Raw genomic sequence first — 21,689 nt, 5'->3', positions numbered from 1 at the left:
GCCGTGACGCGCCGTCATGCCTTTGGCCGCCCCGCCCCGCCGCGCCGATTTGAACGCAACGGCCCCGGCCGCCATCATCTCCTCAGCCCGGCCGAGCTCCGCCGTGTGTCCCCCCCCAAAAAAAACCTCCGAGATGGTGCGGGGGGAGGACGAGAAGGGCATCCCCGTGCGGGTGGCGCTGCGCTGCCGGCCCCTGGTGCCGAAGGAGACGAGCGAGGGCTGCCAGAGCTGCCTGTCCTTCGTGCCCGGCGAGCCGCAGGTGGTGGTGGGCAGCGACAAGGTCTTCAGCTACGACTTCGTGTTCGACCCCACGGTGGAGCAGGAGGAGGTCTTCAACACCGCCGTCGCCCCCCTCGTGAGGGGCATCTTCAAAGGTGGGTGCCAGGAGGAGCCGGGAGCAGGCCCCGCGGGGTGCTGAGTCCTCATAAAGCAGCTCTCGGGGCTCCACAGGAGCTGAAAGGCCCGGGAGTTAGGCTAAAAGGTCCAAAATGTCAAATATTCGGGAGCTAGGCTAAAGGATCCAGGAGCTAAGCTACAGGGACAAGGATCTAAGCTGAAAGGAGCTAGGCTAAAAGGTTCTGGATCTAAAGGACCCTGGATGTAAAGGATCCAGGATCTAAAGGATCTGGGATCTAAAGGATCCAGGATGTAAAGGATCTAGGAGCTAGGCTAAAGGATCCAAAGGATCCGGGATCTAAAGGATCCAGGAGCTGGGCTAAAAGATTGTAGTGGGTTTATGTGGCAAGGTTTTGGTAGCAGGGGGCCATAGGAGTGGCTTCTGTGAGGAGGATCTAGAAGCTGCCCCATGTGTGGTAAGGGCCCCACTGCTGACCAGAGCCGAGCCAATAAACGATGTTGTTTTGCGTCTCTGTGAGAGTATGTTTAAGACAGGGAAAAAACGCTGCGCAACACAGCAGCTGGGAGAGTGAAGGGAGTGAGGAATGGCACCAAGGTCAGTGTAGAAGGAGGGGGAGAGGTGCTCCAGGCATGGAGCAGAAGTCCCCTGCGGCCTGTGGTGAGGACCATGGTGAAGCAGGATGTCCCCCTGCAGCCCATGGAGTACCACGGTGGAGCAGGGTTCCACGCTGCAGCCCGTGGAGGAGACCACGGTGGAGCAGGTGGCCCTGCACTGACGGAGGCGGCTGCCTGTGGAAGACCCCTGCCGGAGCAGATCCCAGGCAGGATCTGTAGCCTGTGGAGAGGAGCCCACGCAGGAGCAGGTGACCTGGCAGGAGCTGCTGCCCGTGGGGGAGCCAGGTTGGAGCAGTTTGCTTCTGAGGGATGGATCCTGTGGTACGGACCCATACCTGGAGCAGCTCTGGAAGAGCTGCTGCCTGTGGGAAACCCACGCCGGATCAGTTCATCAGGGACTGCATCCTGTGGGTGGGACCCCACAGCACAGGGGACGAGAGTGACCAAGGAGTGGCAGAGAAGTGCTGTGGACTGACCATAACCCCCATTCCCCCGTTCCCCTGCGCCGCTCGGGGGGAGGAGGTAGAAGAGGGTGGATGGGGGGGAGGTGCTTTTGGTTTCTTTCCTTTGTTTCTCACTTCTCTAGCTTGTTAGTAATGAGCAATAAATCTTACTGTCTCCCTATGCCGAGTCTGTTTTGCCCGTTACAATAATTACTGCGTGATCTGCTTGTCCTTCTCTCAACCTTTGAGCCCTTTTCATCGTATTTTCTCCCCATTCCTCTTTGAGGAGGGGGAGTGAGAGAGCAGCTGTGGTGGAGCTCAGCTGCCCACTGGAGCGGAACCACGACAAAGATCCATCCAGAAACTAGGCTAAAATGTCCAGAAACTATTGCAAAATGCCCAATCTTGCCTGTTTACAGCCACTGGTGCTCCATACTGCCATCAACATGATCTGTCTGTGGTCACTGGATTATTTTTGTACCTGAATACATATTTTTATAAAGCAAGAGAGGATTTTCTTAAGAATAATGCCGTGATTTAATAAGCATCCTGTATCAGCAGCTGTTTCTGTTGCTGAAGTGCAGCTGGAATGACAGAAAATTTACGTTGTGTTTCTGTGATCACTCTGTTGCTTTACTAGAGGTAATCTGCCAAAAAAAAAAAAAAAATGGTATACTAATTTTATGTATAGTTTTTAACTTCTTTTCTCCCTTGATGTTGCCGACTGTGACCAGTGCATAAAGGTTGTATAAACTGCCAGTGAATGAGAGTGCTTGTTTGGAAGGATGCTTTTCCTGGAATGCTGCTTTGCTTGCCAGTTTCTTCTGGTTTCTCTTTGGCTCTCTGATTTGGGTGTTCTTTGTTCCCCTAGGGTATAATGCTACTGTCATAGCCTATGGACAGACAGGATCTGGAAAGACGTATTCTATGGGAGGTGCTTACACTGCCAGTCAAGAGCATGATCCAAGCGTGGGGATCATCCCTCGCGTAATCAAGCTGCTATTTCAGGAGAAGGAGCGGAGGCAGGACTGGGAATTTGTCCTCAAAGTCTCCTATTTGGAGGTAAACACTGCTGGTTTTTAAACTGTTATAAACTTATGAGCTGCAGGTGAAGTGAGTTGTTCTCTGGAAAAGCTGCTGACTCTGAACTGCTGTTTTGATGCTTTCAGATCTACAATGAGGATATTCTAGACCTGCTCAGCCCATCAAGGGAACGGTCTTCTCAAATCAGTATACGGGAAGATCCTAAAGAAGGCATAAAGGTCTGTTAGAAAGAGGTTGAAAAGGGAAGGGGGCAATACTGCTGGGGACAAATGTTTCAGTGAAAGAACTGCCAGTCTGCTTGAGCACTGCTTTGTATTTGTACATATGAAATCACAAAACCTGCTCCTTCCTTTCAAAATTGAGCTATCGACAATCTTTAAATTTACTTCAAGTGTAATGCTAATAGGGTTAGCCACTCATGACAAAGTCACTTGAAAGTTGTAAACTGACTTTTCGTTTGAAGGCTAATTTAGGCGAATACCTGAAAATGTTGTAATTCAGGTCCCTTCATCAAACTTCAAACCCATTTGCAGTTTTACTTGCTAAAGTCACGTGCAACAAAGGGATCCTGACAGAAGCTGGTCAAATGCTGAAGTTACTTTCTTAGCCATTTCCTATAGATGCATGTTTATAGCGTAGAGCAGGAAAAAACCTTGTGCTACTGCATGCTCTGTGTATGTTTTGTAGTTAAACCTATGTCCACCAGTTATGCTTTGTTCACGTAGTTTGTCTGTAGTGGTGGGGAGGCTGTTGGTTGTCATACCCAGCAGGTAAGCGTACAGGACATCTGGCACTTTGATCTGTCAGTATTTTGTGTGATCTTGTGCTGCTCACTGTTACTGCTAAAGAGCAGCAATGCAGTTCCTCCGTGAAGTGAGACTGATGCTTGTGAGGCTGTGTGTACACAGACTTCACTTCTCTGTTGGCTAAGGCAGGAGATAACTTTCCTGATGTAGAACGTCAAGGGTGAAGAAGAAGGAGAGAATAAATGATGCTTTCTTCCTGGGTATAGATTATAGGACTGACTGAAAGAAGTGTCGCCCATGCACAAGACACTGTGTCCTGCCTAGAGCAGGGGAACAATTCCAGAACGGTGGCCTCCACGGCAATGAACTCCCAGTCTTCGCGGTCCCATGCTATCTTCACCATTTGCATCGATCAGAAAAAGAAAAGTGACAAGTAAGTGATGCCACAGCTGCTCGCAGCAGGTGTTAGAGTCAGACTTGCTCAGGATTTCATTCTCTTGGATTAATGCAGCTGAGCTACTCTTGAGGCACTTGAGGCACTTTATTTAGTGCTTTCTGTTATCAGGTATTTGAGCACTGGAGCTCAGCTGTAGTAACCACTAGACAGTTCCTTTCCTAACTCTGTATTTATTTGAGACAGTAAAATAGTCTGTTTCTGCCATAGGAACAGCAGTTTTCACTCCAAGCTGCACCTGGTTGATCTTGCGGGCTCTGAGAGACAGAAGAAGACCAAGGCTGAAGGAGACCGACTAAAAGAAGGTCTGTAGGAAAAGGACTGGTGTAGCTTGGGTTTCTTTTGAGTTCATAAATCAAGTCCTTATCAAGAAAAGCCATGTGGTTCTTTAACATTTAAAATAAGCACTCTTTTTTTTTTTTTTTTAATAAAAAAAAAACACCTTTGTTTTGTAGAAAGGGCAGGAATTGACCAGTTCCTAGCCACTGAGGTAGCTCTACTCACCATCATCTATTTGTGTGCAGGTATCAACATTAACAGAGGTCTCCTTTGCCTGGGGAATGTGATTAGTGCTCTAGGTGATGAAAATAAGAAGGGTGGTTTTGTACCCTACAGAGACTCAAAGTTAACAAGACTGCTGCAAGGTAAGAGATGGATCACGACAAAGCCTAAATCTACGGATGCATTTTAAAAAACTATCAAAAAACCTAACAGCCATACAACTAGAGCCCAAAGTGGGAACTGCTGTTGACAGTGATTGCATTTGTTGGTTTGATTTCTCTTCTCGCTGTTGCTAGACCTCTTCTGGACTTTTCTTTTTAGGTTACAAATGCTTTCAGACAGGGACTCTTAAGTCTTGCTCTTTCACAGTTACTCTATGATGGGAGGAAACATGATAAATTCAGTGCAGTTCTTCTGGTGGGGAGAAGGAGGGGGAGAATTTTCAATCTGGAAGCAGCAGAGATCTGTTGTTATATCCTGATTAAAACTACTTACTGGAGATTTATCACTATCGAAATGAAACTCATGCTGTCTGTGCCTTCAGTGTGCTCTTCAAATATTTGTGTGTTTTGTTTTGTTTTTTTTCCCCTTAATTCCTTTTCTTCGTGGTGCTTATTTTTTAATAGTTGCAATGGTCTTCTAATACATGTTATTCAAGATCATCTTTAATATGGGTGTAGCTAGAATAATGCAATTTACTGGGAATTTTTGGATAGTTGAGTGATTTTGTACAAAATGATAGGCTTTCCCAGTATTTTTGTATCAGCAAATATCTAATGCAAGGAAAATGGATTATGCAGAGCTGGATGTGGGGCCTTCTTCTCTAGCTGCAAGCTTTAAGTAGCCAATATGTGTTAGTGTGAAACCAGAGGAGAAGATGCTGTGCAGCTTGATGATCTGAACAAATGTGCTAGTCAGTGCTGCCTTGGATTGCAGAACAGTGTGAGTTGTGATGTCTGGATATCCATGGAGGTCTTGAGTAATACTGTGTGGGAGAAGGGAAGGGAAAAACCTGGAAGAATTATACTAGAAATTACTTAGAAAAATTATAGTAGTTACCAAAATTATTCAACAGGACAACAATATCCCTGGAGCTTCTGATGTGAAAACATTGGTGCTCAGAGTTGAGGCAACTTTGGGACTTCAGTATTCAGGAAATGCTCCTGGGACAAAACTACACCTAGATACAATCCAGCTGTAGTACAGAGATGTGCTATGCTGCCTTAAGTATCTTAATAGTGATGTCTGCCTAATTATTTTTGCTCTCTGTCAGAGCACTGACTGTGTCCTGTTTTCCTTCTCAGATTCTCTGGGTGGTAACAGCCACACTCTCATGATTGCCTGTGTAAGCCCAGCAGATTCCAATCTAGAAGAAACTCTGAGTACTCTGCGTTACGCTGACAGGGCAAGAAAAATAAAAAACAAACCAATTGTCAACGTCGATCCCCAGGCGGCTGAGTTGCATCACCTAAAGCAGCAGGTACTGGACACTTTCTTCATTTGGTTAGACCAGATTTAGCCTTTTGGTAATCAGCTCCGTGAATACCAAGCAAAGAAATAGGGCACCTACACAAAATGCGGAGAAATATTCACTATGTGTTTCTCCATCTCTTGAGATGACTGTGTAAGTGCTGGACAGGGAATACGTGAGTGCTTCCTGTAATTCTACAGCAACCGTTCCCTGTTACAGTAAAATCATATCATTAGTGTGATTTACATTTGCCTTCCACTGGACAAAATATTACCTGCCTGTTAGCCTGCAGGCAAAGATAGAGATACGGTGATGGTTGCTGTGCTGCCTTCACCTGCCTACATGCAGCGGAGTGGGAAGTGAAGAGCAGCTTGTGGCCAGCTTCGGAGGAGATAAGTTGCATAAACTGGAATTGGTTAAATCCAAAGCTAGAAGTGCTAGAGGGCTTATCTACTAGAGATAGCTAAACCAGGCTCTCCGTGCTCACTTGGCAGCAAGTATATGGTACAGCTTTCTTAGCTCTTCCTAGGAACAGTCAATAGCCTGGTTTGAAACTGAGCCAGTAAAGTGGTTTTGATTTTGCATATAAGCATTTGCTAGAGTTTAGTGAACGCTTATTAATGTACTGTAAACTCAAACCCTGTATTCAAGTAGCTTAGGAAGGCGAAGGATCTGACTCTATCTCACATGAAATGCAGCAACAGAGCATTGGTCCAGTGAAGTGTGAGACCTTCTCTTTGACTCAGTGGGACCTCTGGCACCCCGCACAGTGGCATGTTAGCTGCCTGCAGGTGGCTTAGCATAATGAGCATGCTGCAACCTGAGCGCTCCTGGTGAAGAGAAGGTCATTTTATTGGTTTTGGTTTTGTTTTTTTTTATGAACAAATTACTTCAAATACAGTAGAGATGTGATCCCTTCCCACAGGAAGCAGTAAAACACAATCTTGGAGCAGGTGACTCATTAAAACTAAGGTTCTGAATTGTGTTCTTTCAGCCATCTAGTTACTGTATGAGAAAAGCTTACAAGCAGTAATTGTTTGTGTTTATAGGTACAACAGCTGCAGGTGTTGCTGCTGCAGGCCCATGGAGGGACCCTCCCAGTGTCTATCAAGTAAGCTTTGTAGATTATGCTCAATGTAGCTAATAGCTATCACACGCCAGCAAAGGCTTTAGATCTCTTTTGCTCCAGACAGTACTGTAGAGTGGGGGTAAAGCAAAATTATTGCTTCCTAAGAGGTTCTCAATATTTGTTTTCTCTTTCTGCACGTTTTGTCACGCTTATTGAAATTCCATGCATGTATGGGTCACGCAGTTTTGTAGCAAACCCCTTAGGATTGCAGAAATCAACTGTAGGAAATAAAAAAGGAATTAGGCAATGAATTCTAATTATGTGTTTCTCAGTCTATCCATCTCTCCTTTCTTCCTCACCCTTATACCTCTAAATGTTTGGCACCTCTATGTCTATCGATCTTAAAAGAACAAAGCAAATGGAAGAGTTTGAACTGTGTGGATGTTGCGTAAGGATGTTTCAAAATCTGTGTTAATGTAGTTTACAGGCTTAGCATTGGTAAAACAGCATTATTTTTAAAAAGGGGTCTGTTTTCTTCTCTTGCAAATGTCTTCTTTCAGTATACTGTATTCTTCAGAGATTTTCAATTCAGATTAGACTTCCTCCAGTCTTTCTATTCGTCAGCTACAACCTGTATATGCTGTAAGTTATTTAGGAAACTTGGAGGTAATTTCAGTGCTATTACAAACCTTTGAAGTCATGCTCACAAGCAAACTGGTTCTTGATATTTCAGTAGTATGGCACCTTCAGAGAATCTGCAGTCCCTGATGGAGAAGAACCAGTCGCTAATGGAGGAGAATGAAAAGCTCAGCAGAGGGCTGAGTGAAGCCGCTGGTCAGACAGCACAGATGTTGGAAAGAATCATTCTGGTAAGGCTGAATTACCTGAGAGGAGCCTTAAGTTGTACGACTTTCCCTCTTAGCTGAAGATTGATAGCAGCTTTTGTCCTAATGGCATGCTAAGAGTGTGTATTCCTGCCAAAACTGGTGTTAGGACTTCCAAACTAGTGGAAGAAATTGTGGAAAACGTTTTGGTGCATTGATTTGCAACAGGCTGACAGCCTGTCCTTAGCTACAAATAAATTAGCTGTTTCTTACTTTTGTCTCATGCTTCCTATAATTCAGTATAATTCTGGCTTCTCTTAGACAGAACAAGAAAATGAGAAGATGAATGCCAAACTAGAGCAACTTCAACACGCTGTGTAAGTCTGTTTCCATACCCTGCTTGTGCTGAGGAAATGCCTTTTAGCATTAAATGTTCATGTTGGGATAGACTGGATACTGTCTACTTACATTTGTTCATCCGGAACTCATTTGTATGTTGTGTTGGGAAGTATTTTTTTTTATCACGTGTGACACAAACCTGCCACATAGGACTTGCGGACTTATTCCTGTGTCTGCCTTGCAGATGCAAACTTGATCTCCAGAAGCTAGTAGAGACTGTGGAAGATGAGGAACTAAAAGAAAACATAGAAGTGATTTGCAATCTGCAGGAAGCGTTGGTTCAGCTGCAGGTAAAACTGAATTTGAGGAGCTAAGAGTGTGTGCCAAATGAGTTTACTAATGGAATTTAGTGCTCTTACGCTGATCCGCTTGAGCAGTGGATTTCACTCAGCAGAAGCCTTATTTAAGGAGCCCAGGAATTAGAAGTATTAAGTGACTCTTAACATCCGCTTCCAAACAAGCTGCGCTTTTAATGCAACAGCAAGGCTACTCGTGGTTGGAGAATAACCTATGTTGTCATTACAGACCAACAGGTTGCTATTAACTTCATATTTTCTACCTTTATACCGATATTTTTTTCCTCTATCCTATCTAGAGTGAAAGAGCTGCCACAGTGGAAGCTGTTGCGGAGATGGCAAGCTCTGAACAGGATGCTATGACTGTAAGTGAAGGGAGTCCTTAGTCTGCAGTGCAGACCCAACCAGGGCATGTCTTTATCCCATTCCTCCTCTTTTATTTATGTCTATGCTTTGTTTTTTTTTAATTCAAGTGGCTGGTAAATAATACATCACGTTTGTATGTGCTGCTTTTCTACACCCTTGTTTGCTCAGTTAGTTCAAGATCAAAAACCTGCTCTAATTTCTGAATATCTATTTTTTTTAATGTAAAAATGATTTGAAATGCTCTGCAAAAACTAATCACGTAGTCAAAGAGCTTTAGATTGGCCTCTGCAGCTCATTGCTATGTCTCATACAGAAAGCAGAAACGGGACAGGATGTCAAGAGATCTTCAGATGACTTCAGCACACAACATGCCCTCCGTCAAGCACAGATGTCCAAAGAGCTGATTGAACTGAATAAAGTCCTGGCTCTGAAAGAAGCACTTGCCAAAAAAATGACACAGAATGATAATCAGCTGGAGCCCATTCAGTCCCAGTACCAGGTAAATTCTTACAGATTCTTACAAGAGCTTTTTCTTGAAGTTTCTTTTTCCCCAATTCATGGATTCGCTTTATGTTGAGGAAGGAAGGGAGAAGATCTGTCCTTTCAAGAGCGTGTTGTTGCGTCTTTTTCCTTAAGTTATGGTCACTGCCCCCCCCTTGGGCATGGGTGAGAAGTTGACTAAAAGTGTCAGCAGAGAATAAGGAGAAACCATGTCTGATTATCTACATCTTGTCCTACCAGCTGAAGATGGTCTGTTCCCTGAAATAAGTTCTTGGCCACTGCCTGTTCTTTGTGAAATGGGTTTCTCAACTTTTTACTCAGATTTGCTTGGCCACTCTGAGCCAAAATGCAGGTACTTCATTGTTGAATTTCATAGTGCAGCCAGCTGATCTGGCTTCCCTTATTCGCCAGTTGTGATGGGATCTCTCAAATTGTTTGTTTGTAACTTTTAGTTATGTTAGAATGGTTCTATGGACTATGATTTCGGTGTATTGAGGGGGGCTTAACCCTTTTGACATGTGCTGTTTTTAAAAAATGTTTTACAGCCTCTTAGAAAGAAACATGGTTATTTAAGGTCTTCCATCTTAAAGCTTTGTCTCTGAGGTTGGGGTTTTGAGGTTTTCCTTGTGAGTCTTACTACTCCTGTCCTTTCTAGACTAATATCAAGGATCTGGAATTAGAAGTCAGCAATTTGCAAAAAGAAAAGGAGGAGCTGATCCTTGCTCTGCAAATGGCAAAGAAGGATGTCAACCAAGCCAAGTAAGACTGACTACACAAGCTGCATGGCTTATAGCACTCAAAATTGTGTTAATGCACATGAAAAAGTTCGCTGTCTTGGCTTTATTTCAGCTGTATTGAAAAGTTCTTATTTTGGTGTAAGCACGGGATTAAGAACAGTTCTGAGGTGTGAAACTGGAGAACTAGATAGAATATGAAGAAAATTTGGATTCATCTAATGTGGACAACTCAGGCCCTTTGTGCCCTAGCATCTCTTTTGGTAGTGCTGTAGTGATCTTTTTGTTGTGAGTCCTGACTCTGAACGGTACAGGATTTTGTAACGAGATGAGGGGTCAGCACAAGGTGTGCTTCAGCTCCTTAGTGCTGAGTCACTTGTAAGTAACTGGCCTTTTGCCTGAGACAATCTTAGTTTCCAGAAGATCATTCCCCCGCCACCTGATAAGTAGTCATTGAACGGTGAGGTAGGGTAGGCTTTCTGGGCCTAATCTTCCCTTTCACATGCCATGCGAGTTGTATGAATTGTAAAGAAGCCTGAAAGGAGCAGTGGGAAACGTGATACTTTATGAAAAAGGAAGCAATTCTGTATCTCTGAAGTTGGAGAAGGCTTGTTTGAGAGTAACAGTAATTAGGGGCCTGTTCTTAAAGGGTGGTTTCTTTACAGGCTGAGTGAACGGCGTCGGAAAAGACTTCAGGAGTTGGAAGGGCAAATTAATGAGCTGAAGAAAAAGCTGAATGAACAATCAAAGCTCTTAAAGCTGAAGGAATCTACAGAACGCACTGTCTCCAAACTGAACCAGGAGATCAGGGTAACTAACCCTAGCAGTTCTCAGGCTCACCCCAATGTAGACAAAGCAGTTTCCAGACAGAAGATATTCACGATTTCTGTTTATTAGACTGAGGGCACCAATCTGTTGGCCACGTAGCCAAAAGCATCTCACCATCATTGCTAGTGTGATGCAGTAGGCAGATGACTACAGTGCTGTGGAGGAAAAGAAGTCTGAAGTGTCTTCTGACTATCCTGATAATTTGTTGCCTTAGTCAAGTCACTTCATTTTGAGTCCCACGAGTGCATCATGTGTATATGTGTTTTCCTTTTACATCTTACAAATGAATTCCTGGATTTTAGCACTTTGAAAGCATCCTTAGGCATATACTCCTAGGGGGCAGCATATTGTGGTACTTCCTGTCCACCACCACCCCCTGACACCCATATCCACAAACCCACGGCAGGGAAATATAGGTCGAAACTACCCAGAATCAAAACATTAGGCAATTTTTCCAGCCATTTCTATATTCCAGGAAATGAAAACCCAAAGGGTACAGTTGATGCGCCAAATGAAGGATGATGCTGAAAAATTTAGGCAGTGGAAACAACAGAAGGACAAGGAAGTGATCCAGCTGAAAGAACGGGTGAGCAAACAATAAGCCCTCAAACAGTACCTCCCTCTTCAGAGTGAAACAAATCATTAATGTCTTTGCTGTGAGGCTTTGTTTAATTTGCAAGCATCTGGAAAAACATCTGGGGAATGCTTTGAAGATAACAAAATGTTAGCTCATACGGTTACCACCTTTCACCACTTGTAAAAGGACTTGCTAATGTCTGGAGCACTTAAAACTATCAAAAGTCATCAGCATTCTACTCTACAGTAAAAGCCAAAAATATTTAGTACTTTTAAGTATTTAAAGTTGTAGGTTTGGGCCACAAAATGGGAGGTATTCTACCTTTCAAAGGAATATTGAATCTCCAGGTAAACAGCGAGTTAATTAAATACATCTGGCTTGTAGCATTCACGTGTAATGTAGAACATACATCTCTATGTCTTGCTTTCTGATCTGACAGGAATTCTTGCTGTAAAAATCTTACTCCAATATTTTGGGATGATGCATTTTAAGCTCATGTTTTGCAGACTCTTACAACCTTCAGGCTCCTAAACCTTTTTTGGTGGAAATTGTGGAGCCTCTTCTCTAGCCATTTTAAGCCTAAGAGCCTGAGTTCCCTATGGCACTGCATGGCTTAAGCTTGTAATGATCAGTGAAGTCATTATCATGAAACTCTTACACTTATTGTTCTGTAATGCATCTCTTCTGTTTCAATAAGTGTGAAACTGTCCATAGGTATAAAGGTGACACGTAATTTTCCATCTGACGTATTTCTGCAGGATCGCAAGAGGCAGTATGACCTACTTAAGCTTGAACGAGACTTTCAGAAGCAGGCCAATGTCCTTCGACGCAAAGCAGAAGAGGTAGGGAGTCAGTACCTGCTACAAACTCCTGACCGGTTCCCAAGTGTCTGCAAAATGTGGTTGGAGGTTGCAATCTGAACACTTCATGTTTTCAATCAATAGATATTAAATGCCATATCATTTTTTTTGTGTAAACTATTTTGCAGGCTGCAGCTGCTAACAAGCGCCTAAAAGATGCTTTACAGAAACAACAGGAGGCTGCGGATAAACGGAAGGAGGGTCAAAATCGGGGCATGGAAGGAGTTGCTGCACGAGTAAAGGTGTGTACCAACTTTTTGTGCATCCCAATAAGCGGTAGGCAAACTTAGCTTTGTTAACTCATGAGGTGCTGCTGGGGTTGATGGCTGGAGAGCAAGGGGTTGGAACGTGGAGTTACTTATTAAGGGAAGCAACTGGATTATGCACTTCAGCTGTGAAGGCATTTCAGAGCAGGAGCCAGTCCTGAAGTTGAGACTGCAGTGACCCACTGTACTGTTTTTCCTGCAGGGCTGGCTGGCAAATGAAGTAGAGGTTCTCGTTAGCACTGAAGAGGCTCGACGGCACCTTGCAGACCTTCTGGAGGACAGAAAGATTTTGGCACAGGAGCTCCTTCAGCTTAAAGAGAAAAAAGACTCTGGGGAAAACCCACCTCCAAAGCTCCGGGTAAGAGGGAAATGCCATGTTACCTGTCCCACATCGATGACTGCCTGTACCTTACTCTTACTCCTATTTGACCCCTTCCCTCAGAAGGGAGGTAGTGATGGTTCCTTTTCTGGAAGAACGGATTTAATGTTCTTACTGTCCTGTGACATGTCAGGGAAGAGCTGCTTAAGTAACCTGTTACTTAATTCAGTGAATCTGATGGATGTGAGTGGGTCACAGCTGTTACCAAAGACTATTGGGAAGGAACAATGGGATTTAAACTGAAGAAAAGCTTGAAGGCTTTTATAATACTACTACTACTTTTTGCTGAAATGCCTATAGACGAAAGATTGGCTCCCATGCATTGCTTCAGATATTGCTCACTTCTGTCTATTGCTGTAATTCTTTAGAGGCGCACCTACTCCATCACAGATTTGAAGGCATCAGAGGCAGACCTTTCTCTATCAAAGCAGATAGAAAGCCTGGAAACTGAGATGGAGCTCAGGTAAGATATTACTATAAAGCTGATTTGCAGAGCTTGCACCTTAAGCTGTTGGCTTTTTTTAACCTCGTCTTTATCTGTAGCTGTACTGTGAGACAGAAGAGAAATTGAAAGAATTCATTCAATGACAATGAAAACTGTAAAATAAGACCATATGGTTTTCCTGGTTTTATTTATATATTTTTAATGCAGGGATTTAAGGACACAACTCAGTCACTAATATTGTTTTGTTCTTAGCTGTTTACAAGCATTTGTGAGTGAGGGAAACACTTTTCTTTAATTGGAAGTGTGAGAGGGGAGGAGAGACTGGTGTAGTGTGACAGCCAGAGTCTACATTTCTAAGCAGTCACACTATTAACTTGAACTATTTCATCTAATATTCTGATAACAACAGTTTTAGCCCAAGTTCTCTCCTGTGTTGTGACTTCAAATATGTGTATTCTTCCAAAGGAATGCCCAGATAGCAGATCTACAGCAGAAACTGTTAGATGCAGACAACGGAGATCGTGCGAAACAGCGTTGGGACAATATTGCAACAATTTCTGAGGCTAAATGTGCTTTGAAGTATCTCCTTGCAGAGGTAAACTGAGTCTACCTATTTTAGAACTTCCATTTTTAGTAATGAAGTCTGCTTAGCCAGGAATGAAAGAAGTGAATCATAGGCTGACAGCAGAGATGATGAATTCAGGTGAAGTGTTTTTCTGAATGAGGTTTATTTCCATCACGACTTCTGATTAAAATATTCTTCTCTACTGCAGATCATTTTGGGGAGTGAAATTGAAAAAGATCAGGGAAGAGGGAAGCAGTATAGACATCGGTCTGGAGGTGCCAGTTAAAGCTGTGCTTGCAGAACGCGTACATGATAATAGTAAAAGGGAAGAGACAAATTTCAGAGGTGGAAGTTACGAGGATAAAGTACCTAAAACATAATTCCTGAATAAATAGGAAGTCTGCAGGAAGAAACAGGGCAGTACTCTGAGATCAGAATGGATGTTGGGAGGGGAGAAGATCGAACAAGATTGTCATTCAGTTGATTCAGCATTGGTCCGATTCTTACTCTCTTCTACTGCCAATCATGTGGCAGTCCCTGGCACCTGGAGACTAATGGAAGAAAACAATTAAAATTATATGGAAGAGCATTTATTTGGGAGGGGGTCATCCCTTCCCCCATGTGCTCAGATTTAACATGCTGCAGGAAAGGAAATTAGGAACAGTTAACAAGGTCTCCTGCTATCTGTTCTGCACTTCCATAGTGGCTGTCAGATGTCTAGCTCTGGATGTCTCACTTACTCCCCTTGTTGAAGTGGCTGTTCCACTTCTTAGGGTGGTTGGCAGTTAAGCAGAAGTGCTACGCCTTCAGACTGCGTTATTTCTGTCCCAGTGCACGCTATGAAATGTGGAACCGAGCAATCACCTTGCTTTTGTCTTTCAGCTGGTCTCCTCCAAGGTGCAGGAAAGCAAGCTGGAGAGCAGCCTTCAGCAGAGTAAAGCTAGCTGCTCAGACATACAGAAGATGCTGATTGAAGGGCAAAACTACATAACAGAAATGGAGGCTGAATTCCAAAATCAGGTTTTGGTACGGGAACAACAGCACCAGGAGAAGGTAAAAGAGGTGGGCTCTGAAGATTTCATTCGCTTGCATCTTAGAACTCTGATTCCCAGATCTGCTCATAGATAAAGGCAGTGGAGACGTGCTGAAACTGATCTGTTACTTTGTGGTTGTTGGAGATTTGTTGGACTCTTGCAGGATAGGTAACAAAAGCCAAAGAAATCTCCCTATTCATCTTCTGTCCCTCACAAGCTATCTTATTCAGTAATGTCTCACAGTGTTTGAAGTATGAATGTTATATCTCAGCATAAGATGACTTTTAAAGGGGATCAGGGCAAAATAATGCTAGAAACAGTAGGAAGCATCTTCTTTCTGAAACTGTCTGGGCCTTTCATGTCTGAGCTGCCAGATATCTCTTTAGGAATTCACACCTCTTTGTCTGTTATATTAACTTGCTTTTAGGTTCTGTACCTGCTTAGCCAACTTCAGCAAAAAGAAGCAGTGGAGAAGAGACTGGAAGATTCAGTAAATGAGAAGGAGAAACAGCTGCAAGAGCAACTTAAGTGTCAGGTAATATCTGGATGTGTTTGTTTTTCCAGAGGCTACTCGTTATGGCCACATGTTAATTGGAATAATTGCTTTACAGTGAGGAACATGCAGAGAAATTTGAGGGCTTTTCCAGTTGTAGCTAAGATTTATACATTTACAGTTATTTAATGGAAGAAGAGACATTCTTATTGAGCCTGAAGAGCAACTGTTCTCCAAGACCTACAGAATCTAACTGGCTCATGCAGACTTCTAAGCTCAGGATACCTTCAGTTGAGGTGGTCAACATGTTATTACTAATCTTTTGCTGAGCACAGCTTCACTGCAATATCAGCAGGAGAATAGCTTTAGCTAGACCATATTAGAATGGTACACACTGTACCTTGTCTTGTCGCTTCCTGCAGAAGGGCACATTCAGTGACACGTTGGGGTAACGTCAGTCCTAGGTGCACCTAATTTGCCAGTAAGCCTTGGCAATAGAGGAGATTTTAGATCCTAAGTTGTCAGCACAACTGAAAGGACCCAATATTATGCATAAAACTAGGTAGTAGCGCTAATGATTCTCCTGATCTAGAAGTCAGACCTGACGTCTTATTGTAAAATACAGAGAAACCCCCTCTGATGTTACAAGAAAGATCCAAGCATAAAAATCTGTCCCAAACTACTACTTGTCCTACCCCCATGTAAGCCTATAGATTTCATTTTGTATTGTGAACAGGAGGAAAAGCTGGAGAAGATCAGCGAGAAGAACCAAGAACTTCTCCAGGAAAATGACACTCTTAAACAGGTAGTGATCTGTACAGACATAAGTCACATGGGCGCATCTTGGCAGTTGGGTTAGTGTGCTTTACAAAGCTAACTTTTGTCCCTCCTAACAGAAATTGCTGCTTCTCCAACTTGCCAGTGGACAGAAGTTCCATCGCACTCAACAAGAGTCGCCCGAGTCTCCAGATTCTTCTTTTGATTACATTCCACCCAAAGTAAAGTTGCTGCATACCAATTTTCATTCTTGTATTGTACCTATTTTTTTTTCTGAATGTTAATGCCGGCCACTAAAAATCTTGGTATCTTTCACCCATGTTGCTTTTTACAAAGCATCTTCTTATGCTTATTTTTAGTAGGCCTGTTCTCTACGTCAGATGGTCCCTAAGGTTTCTGTTTTCAAAATAATTCTGAAAGTAGTTTGCATTTTTTTATCTTAAAAAAAAAAAACAAAAAAAAACAAAGCTCCACAATGACAAAAACAAAAACAAAAAACACATTTCCTCAGTTTAATTATGTCTGACTCTTCATGCTTCCTAGTAATCCAGGTATTTTCTCTGTAGCATTTCTAGTCTTTGAATCCTGGAGCAAGGTACCTGTTATAGCACACTTAATCATGGCTCTGCAAAAGATCCAAAACTTAGTGCTGAGAAGAATAAATGATACGTGTTATAGTCTTGGCAAAATAGTTTTATGTTAATTTTTCAAGGATTTGTCCATTATATTTTTATGGACTCTAGCACTTTAAACTGACTGCTCAATTGAACTTTTAATCCTTGCCAGTTTGATCATTTGTTTCTTCCCTTCCCTCATCTTCTTGGCCGTCTTGAGAGGAATGGGGATATGGTGGCTGGATTCTGAAGTGCCTTAATAAAATGTCAGTCCCCTGATGTTTCTTCTGGGGCCTCAATATTTGTAATTTTTCTGTGTGTAGCCCAAGACCCGCCGGCAAACAGTAACAAAACCCCGCGCACCAACCCCAGAAATGGATGTAGAAGAGCTTTTTTCTGACTCTGCGGAGTCTGGAGAGGAGAAGGAGGATGCAGAATGGGTTCCAATAAAAGCAGTCAAAGGAGGAAAGAAGAGCATGATGGGGGTAAGATCTAGTTACTCTTTGTCACTTTACTACTAAGGGAATCACCTTCATCCCTGAGCATCTAGCATGTGTACAGCACAACAGTGAAACCAGTGTCTCCACCAACTGTTTATTATAATAGTATTATTATAATAGAATGCTGGTATGGGTTATTTATGATTTTCAGACAGAGCAAACGTTGTCTAGAGACAGCAACACCTGCCTCAATAGAAGATAAATTGTCCAATGAAAAAACTACCACAAGCGAAACACGCGTTCCCTTTTACTTCTGGGTGTGCAGCTGACCTAGATGTTCTAGACAGCAGCCAAATGTTGAGCCTCTTTTAGCAGGGAAAAAAGGCTGGTCTGTCATATATCTGTATATACTGTTCCCACAGTGGTGTGCTGTGGGTCCTTAGTCCTACTGACAGAAGCTTCAGCTTCAGTATTCTGTTTCCATCAGCCTGCTGGGCTTTGAAGCTTAAGCTTCCTGCTCAGTTAATTCCTCACAATGCAGAAGAGATGACTTGATCTTGCTGAATATAAGTCACTGTGGACCAATGGGCATCTCTGGGTTTGAAGTGCTCTAAAGCTAGTCCTCCATCATGAGATGTCTTTGTCTCCTTTTACAAAGGGTAAATTACTGCATAGTTTACTATCGTGTGACTGACAATGTCAGCAGCTACTACAGAAAAGCTTAGGAATTTGAAGGGGTAGCTTTAGTTTCTTTCACTGGTGCTTGTCACCCTGATGAATTCTGAATTTACTGAGTGGTTTGGGTTTTGGTGCGTTCTTTTCTTCCACACTGCAAGAACAAGGGTGTGTGTTTGGCACCTGGCTCTTCCAAGTTCATGCACGTAGCCCAGTGGAACTCTAGTGCAAGTTGTTTCTCAGTTCTGAACTGTAGCTTGGGGCACCTGGGCCATGCAGTCTGCTATTGCTTCACGTACCCAGACTAGCAAAGAAAATACCTCCTCTGATCCATGAAATAGCTCAGTTGGGTCATCTCCATCTAGATGGAGGACCCTAGGTACATTAACGGTGTTTCTCTTAGTGCTTAAATGTTAGCTTGTTCAGCTGGCACTAAGACTAGGTTCATTTTGGGTAACTTGAAGTCAGGCACTGGATAATCAAAGGTTCTTATTTTGGGGATACTGAAGCAAGAGATGGCTCTGTAGTTGGAAAGATCTTACTGCTTTTCCTGAGATGTGGGACTAGCAATGAAATAAAAGGTTCATGATAGCTTGGAATAGTGCTGTCCTTCAGGCTGCCTCAAGCACTGACAGCTATAGCAATCTACAGGAAGTCTATAAAACGCCAAAGCTCTTTCTGCACAGAACTCTTCTCTTGCTTAGTGCTGCTGCAAGGGCCGATGTGGAAACAAACAGTGTGGCTGCAGGAAGCGCAAGGTGGGCTGCACTGGAGGCTGTAACTGTGACCCAACAAAATGCAGAAATAGAGACCCCAGCTTTCCGGTGAGTAGCGCTTGTAACCCAACATCCAGACTACCCAGTATGTTTAAGCAAGTTTGGATGAATGGATAATCAGTTCCACTGCTGGCATACGTGCACGGTTTGTCAAGCTAAAGCGAACACACCTTCCTGAAACCTTTGTAAATGTCACTGTAATTCACTGTTTTATCCACGGTAATTGAGTCCAAAGTCTGCTACTGCAGTGCCAGGCTCTCACGCTAAAGTAAAGAAATTTGGGCAACATCCAAAGCCACATATATTCACCTAGTGCTAGTTGCTAGCCATCAAATTGAAAACAAGCGATTTGTCCTTTCTTAATCCCACTCAGTAAATAAAACTTGTATGTTGTCATAAAGCATGAAAGCTTAATCTATTTAAATATTTATATTTGTTCCTTTTTTCTTTTTTTTTTTTTTTTTTTTTAAGGAGTAGAAGGGATAATTAAGGGAGGGGGGTTGTAGCATCAGAGTGGTTCATGAACAACTGATGTTCATTAGACTTCTTGCTTGCAATGTATGCTGTATTCTTGGATCTTAAAGATTTGGAGCAGAAACCTCCATAGTAATTCTTTAATTATTTGTTATTTCATAAAAGTGGTTGCCTGATAGAGGCACCTAGCATCCTGAAACAGGAATTACTTTGGAACTAGAAAGAAAGTGGCTTAGAGATCCTTAGAATTTCTTCAGCTGTTGGTGGGAAAAGAAGGGCTAAATGTTGTAAAAGTGCTTCAAAAGAACTCTGTCCCTCAGAATGCCACGGTGTGTGAGGACCAAACAAGGGACTCTGAAGGTTCCTTCAAACTAGAAGACCCTACTGAAGTGACTCCAGGAGAGACCTTCTTTCAGCCTGTGTGTATCACCCCAACTGCAAAGGTACTTGCTAAAGCTTTTTTTTTTTTATTATTATTATTATTAAAAACAAACAAAACACCATGGTACGTACACATTCAGAACCACTCGGTATGTTTAGTGATTGGATCTAAAGGGTGGTGGTTAACCAAGAAAAGAAACTGTGCTAGAAAACTCTGAAAAGAATACAGCTGTTAAGTCAGCCTGTATTTCAGTTTTGAGTCTGCTGACTTCTTAAGTTTTCATCCTAAAACTGCCACGTAGGCTTTCTGTGAAAGGAATTGGAGCCAATATGCTGACTTCACCCATATTGACTCTTGTATTGCCGTACAGTCCTGCTGCACCTCCCAGCAGTGAAAAGAGACTGAGAATTGAGAAACTAGGATAAAATGATATCTACATCCAAGCTGGTCTTATGCCAGTGTGTAGCCTGACTTGGCAGATGGAGTTTTGCCTCAGGTAAACTGAATGACTTCCCTCAAATACGTACCCTCTGCATGCTATTTCTATGCTGTCTCGCCCTGCCCAGCCCATGAAGACCATGACAGGCCTTCAGAATTTTGACACGAGTCAAGAAATGTAGCAATTCTTGAGCCTGGCAAGACAACTTCTGTATGCGCTGTCTCCATGCTCCAGTACAAGCTGGTTGGCTTCAGGGTGGTGACCAACTGCAAAATTGTCTTCCTCACTTTCCTGATAGGTCCTGAAAGACATCACAGACCAAGAAATGTTCTTGAAGAAGCCCAGCACTGCTGCTCCTGTGCTCGATATGGATGAGGAGTCCCAAGAGAACCAGCTGCCATTTGTGAAGAAAAAGAAGAGAATGCTAATTAGCAACACCAGCTTTTTCTCAGGTTGTACCCCTATCAAAGAGGAAGCTGACTGAGCCATGACTGACAACTGGGTCATGCTGCACTTCTTTACGCCACAGATGAGGGGGATTTTTTAAAAGGAAAAATAGTGTTGGGAACTCTTGCTGCAGCGTAGACTTGTCCATTGTCTGGCATGACAGCTGCAGGCAGCACCAAGGGAGTGGAGCACTAGTTCTTGCTAGATTGTGTCAATTCTTTGTAAATATTTGTATGTGTGGGGCTTGGCCAGATGTCTTCTAGGAGGATGATGGTGAGGCTTCCCTCTTTGGAATTTCTGGAGTGAGTGCAGATGATTTATCCAGGTTGTTCATTACAGCTGCCTTCCTCACCCTGAGCTGTGAATGCGTTGGGTACAGGTGATACATGATCTTGAAAGAACTTTGCATTTGCACTGGAAAACTTGGCTCTGTCTCTTCCAATACAGTATGAGGAACTGTTCTAAACTGCCATGTGGGATCCACTGGTGCTTGATTCTGAGGAGACACTGTCTGTAGTCTTAAACTAGTTAGCAGATATGAAATGCCAGTGTTCTTGTACCGTTTAGGGCACTGGTCTATTCTTGTTCAATGAAATTAGAAACTTGCTAGCCCTATGTGAATGATTTAGTAATTTTAATTTGTTTTATTAGCTTTAATAAAGGAAATACTTTGGAAAAAAATGACCCTGTCTTTCTTTATTGCCTGTGTGGTTCTTGGTATCCACTCCAGGATCTCTGTGATTAGTGTCTCTTATTAAAATGGGTCTCAGAAGTGTTTTGTTGGTTGCTGTGTTCAGCTTTAGAATTTTTCTGTTATATCTTAAAAAGCAGGCAGCCTGATTTGTGTAATGCTGCTTTCTTTTCCTTTACAGCATGAAGAAAAGTGAAACTGTTTGTCTTTTCCTGTGCTCATTTCTTTTTCTCCAGTGGAAGCATTGGAGAGAATTGGTAATATTGGAGAGAATTACCACTGGTAATGGTAACAACTGAGCTCTACCCTGTGTCTTGTGGATGAGTGGTGCATTAGCACTGTACCTCCCTTGAGCTTTACGTGTGCTTTAGGTTTATTTTTGGGGCTTGGTGCTGTATTAGCCATGGTAGGTGGCTTCTGGTCAGGTGCAGGCTGAGCAGGCTTCTCAGCCCAGGAGCTGTTCAGACATGCCTTTAATAACCATCAAAGGAGAAGAGGAAGGTTTCTCCTAAATGAGGTCAGTATCACGGTGAGTGAGCACCGTGCCTCTCCCATTGCTATGTCTGATGTCAGAGCAGAGCTGGGCTCTGTGCAGGCCCTTGTGTGTTTGCAGCACAAGCGGGGTGATGCAGGCCCTGCAAGTGTTCCTGGTGTCCAAATTGCTTGGGTTGGGGCCGTAGGCATGTGCTGTCTGTGAAAATGCCCAC

The 21,689-nt window shown here is 43.1% G+C and overlaps 1 protein-coding gene across 5 annotated transcripts; it reads left to right on the top strand.

Moving 5' to 3' along the window:
- The first annotated feature begins 7 nt into the window (after positions 1 to 7).
- KIF4A (kinesin family member 4A) lies at positions 8 to 20,972 on the top strand. 5 transcript variants are annotated; one of them, XM_038184280.2, is made up of 29 exons: positions 8 to 374; positions 2,287 to 2,477; positions 2,585 to 2,677; positions 3,472 to 3,638; positions 3,870 to 3,964; positions 4,184 to 4,303; positions 5,465 to 5,640; positions 6,681 to 6,742; positions 7,437 to 7,569; positions 7,846 to 7,901; positions 8,108 to 8,213; positions 8,519 to 8,584; positions 8,899 to 9,084; positions 9,742 to 9,845; positions 10,486 to 10,630; positions 11,124 to 11,234; positions 11,984 to 12,067; positions 12,214 to 12,327; positions 12,554 to 12,709; positions 13,099 to 13,193; positions 13,641 to 13,770; positions 14,623 to 14,793; positions 15,202 to 15,309; positions 16,004 to 16,072; positions 16,164 to 16,265; positions 16,982 to 17,143; positions 18,478 to 18,597; positions 19,344 to 19,466; positions 20,143 to 20,972. In XM_038184280.2, exons 1-29 carry the CDS (start codon positions 17 to 19, stop codon positions 20,326 to 20,328), a joined length of 3,789 nt encoding a protein of 1,262 aa, XP_038040208.2. In that variant the 5' UTR covers positions 8 to 16; the 3' UTR covers positions 20,329 to 20,972. The 5 variants fall into 5 exon arrangements, with proteins under 5 accessions (XP_038040208.2, XP_038040205.2, XP_038040206.2 ...); XM_038184277.2 differs by having other exon boundaries at positions 14,623 to 14,802; XM_038184278.2 differs by having other exon boundaries at positions 7,434 to 7,569.
- The last annotated feature ends 717 nt before the right edge of the window (positions 20,973 to 21,689 follow it).

Source organism: Anas platyrhynchos, chromosome 10 (genome assembly GCF_047663525.1).
Source record: "Anas platyrhynchos isolate ZD024472 breed Pekin duck chromosome 10, IASCAAS_PekinDuck_T2T, whole genome shotgun sequence".
Classification (NCBI taxonomy): Eukaryota; Metazoa; Chordata; class Aves; order Anseriformes; family Anatidae; genus Anas; species Anas platyrhynchos.
The sequence above is the reverse complement of the archived record's forward strand: the minus strand, read 5'-3'. Positions and strand labels throughout refer to the sequence as shown.

Bases quoted from the DNA above. Each gene is read 5' to 3' on its own strand.
- KIF4A (XM_038184276.2), top strand. From the start codon at position 17: ATGCCTTTGGCCGCCCCGCCCCGCCGCGCCGATTTGAACGCAACGGCC. The intron at 3,965-4,183 runs GTCTGTAGGAAA...ATTTGTGTGCAG, and splicing joins AGGAGACCGACTAAAAGAAG to GTATCAACATTAACAGAGGT. The intron at 10,631-11,123 runs GTAACTAACCCT...TCTATATTCCAG, and splicing joins AACTGAACCAGGAGATCAGG to GAAATGAAAACCCAAAGGGT.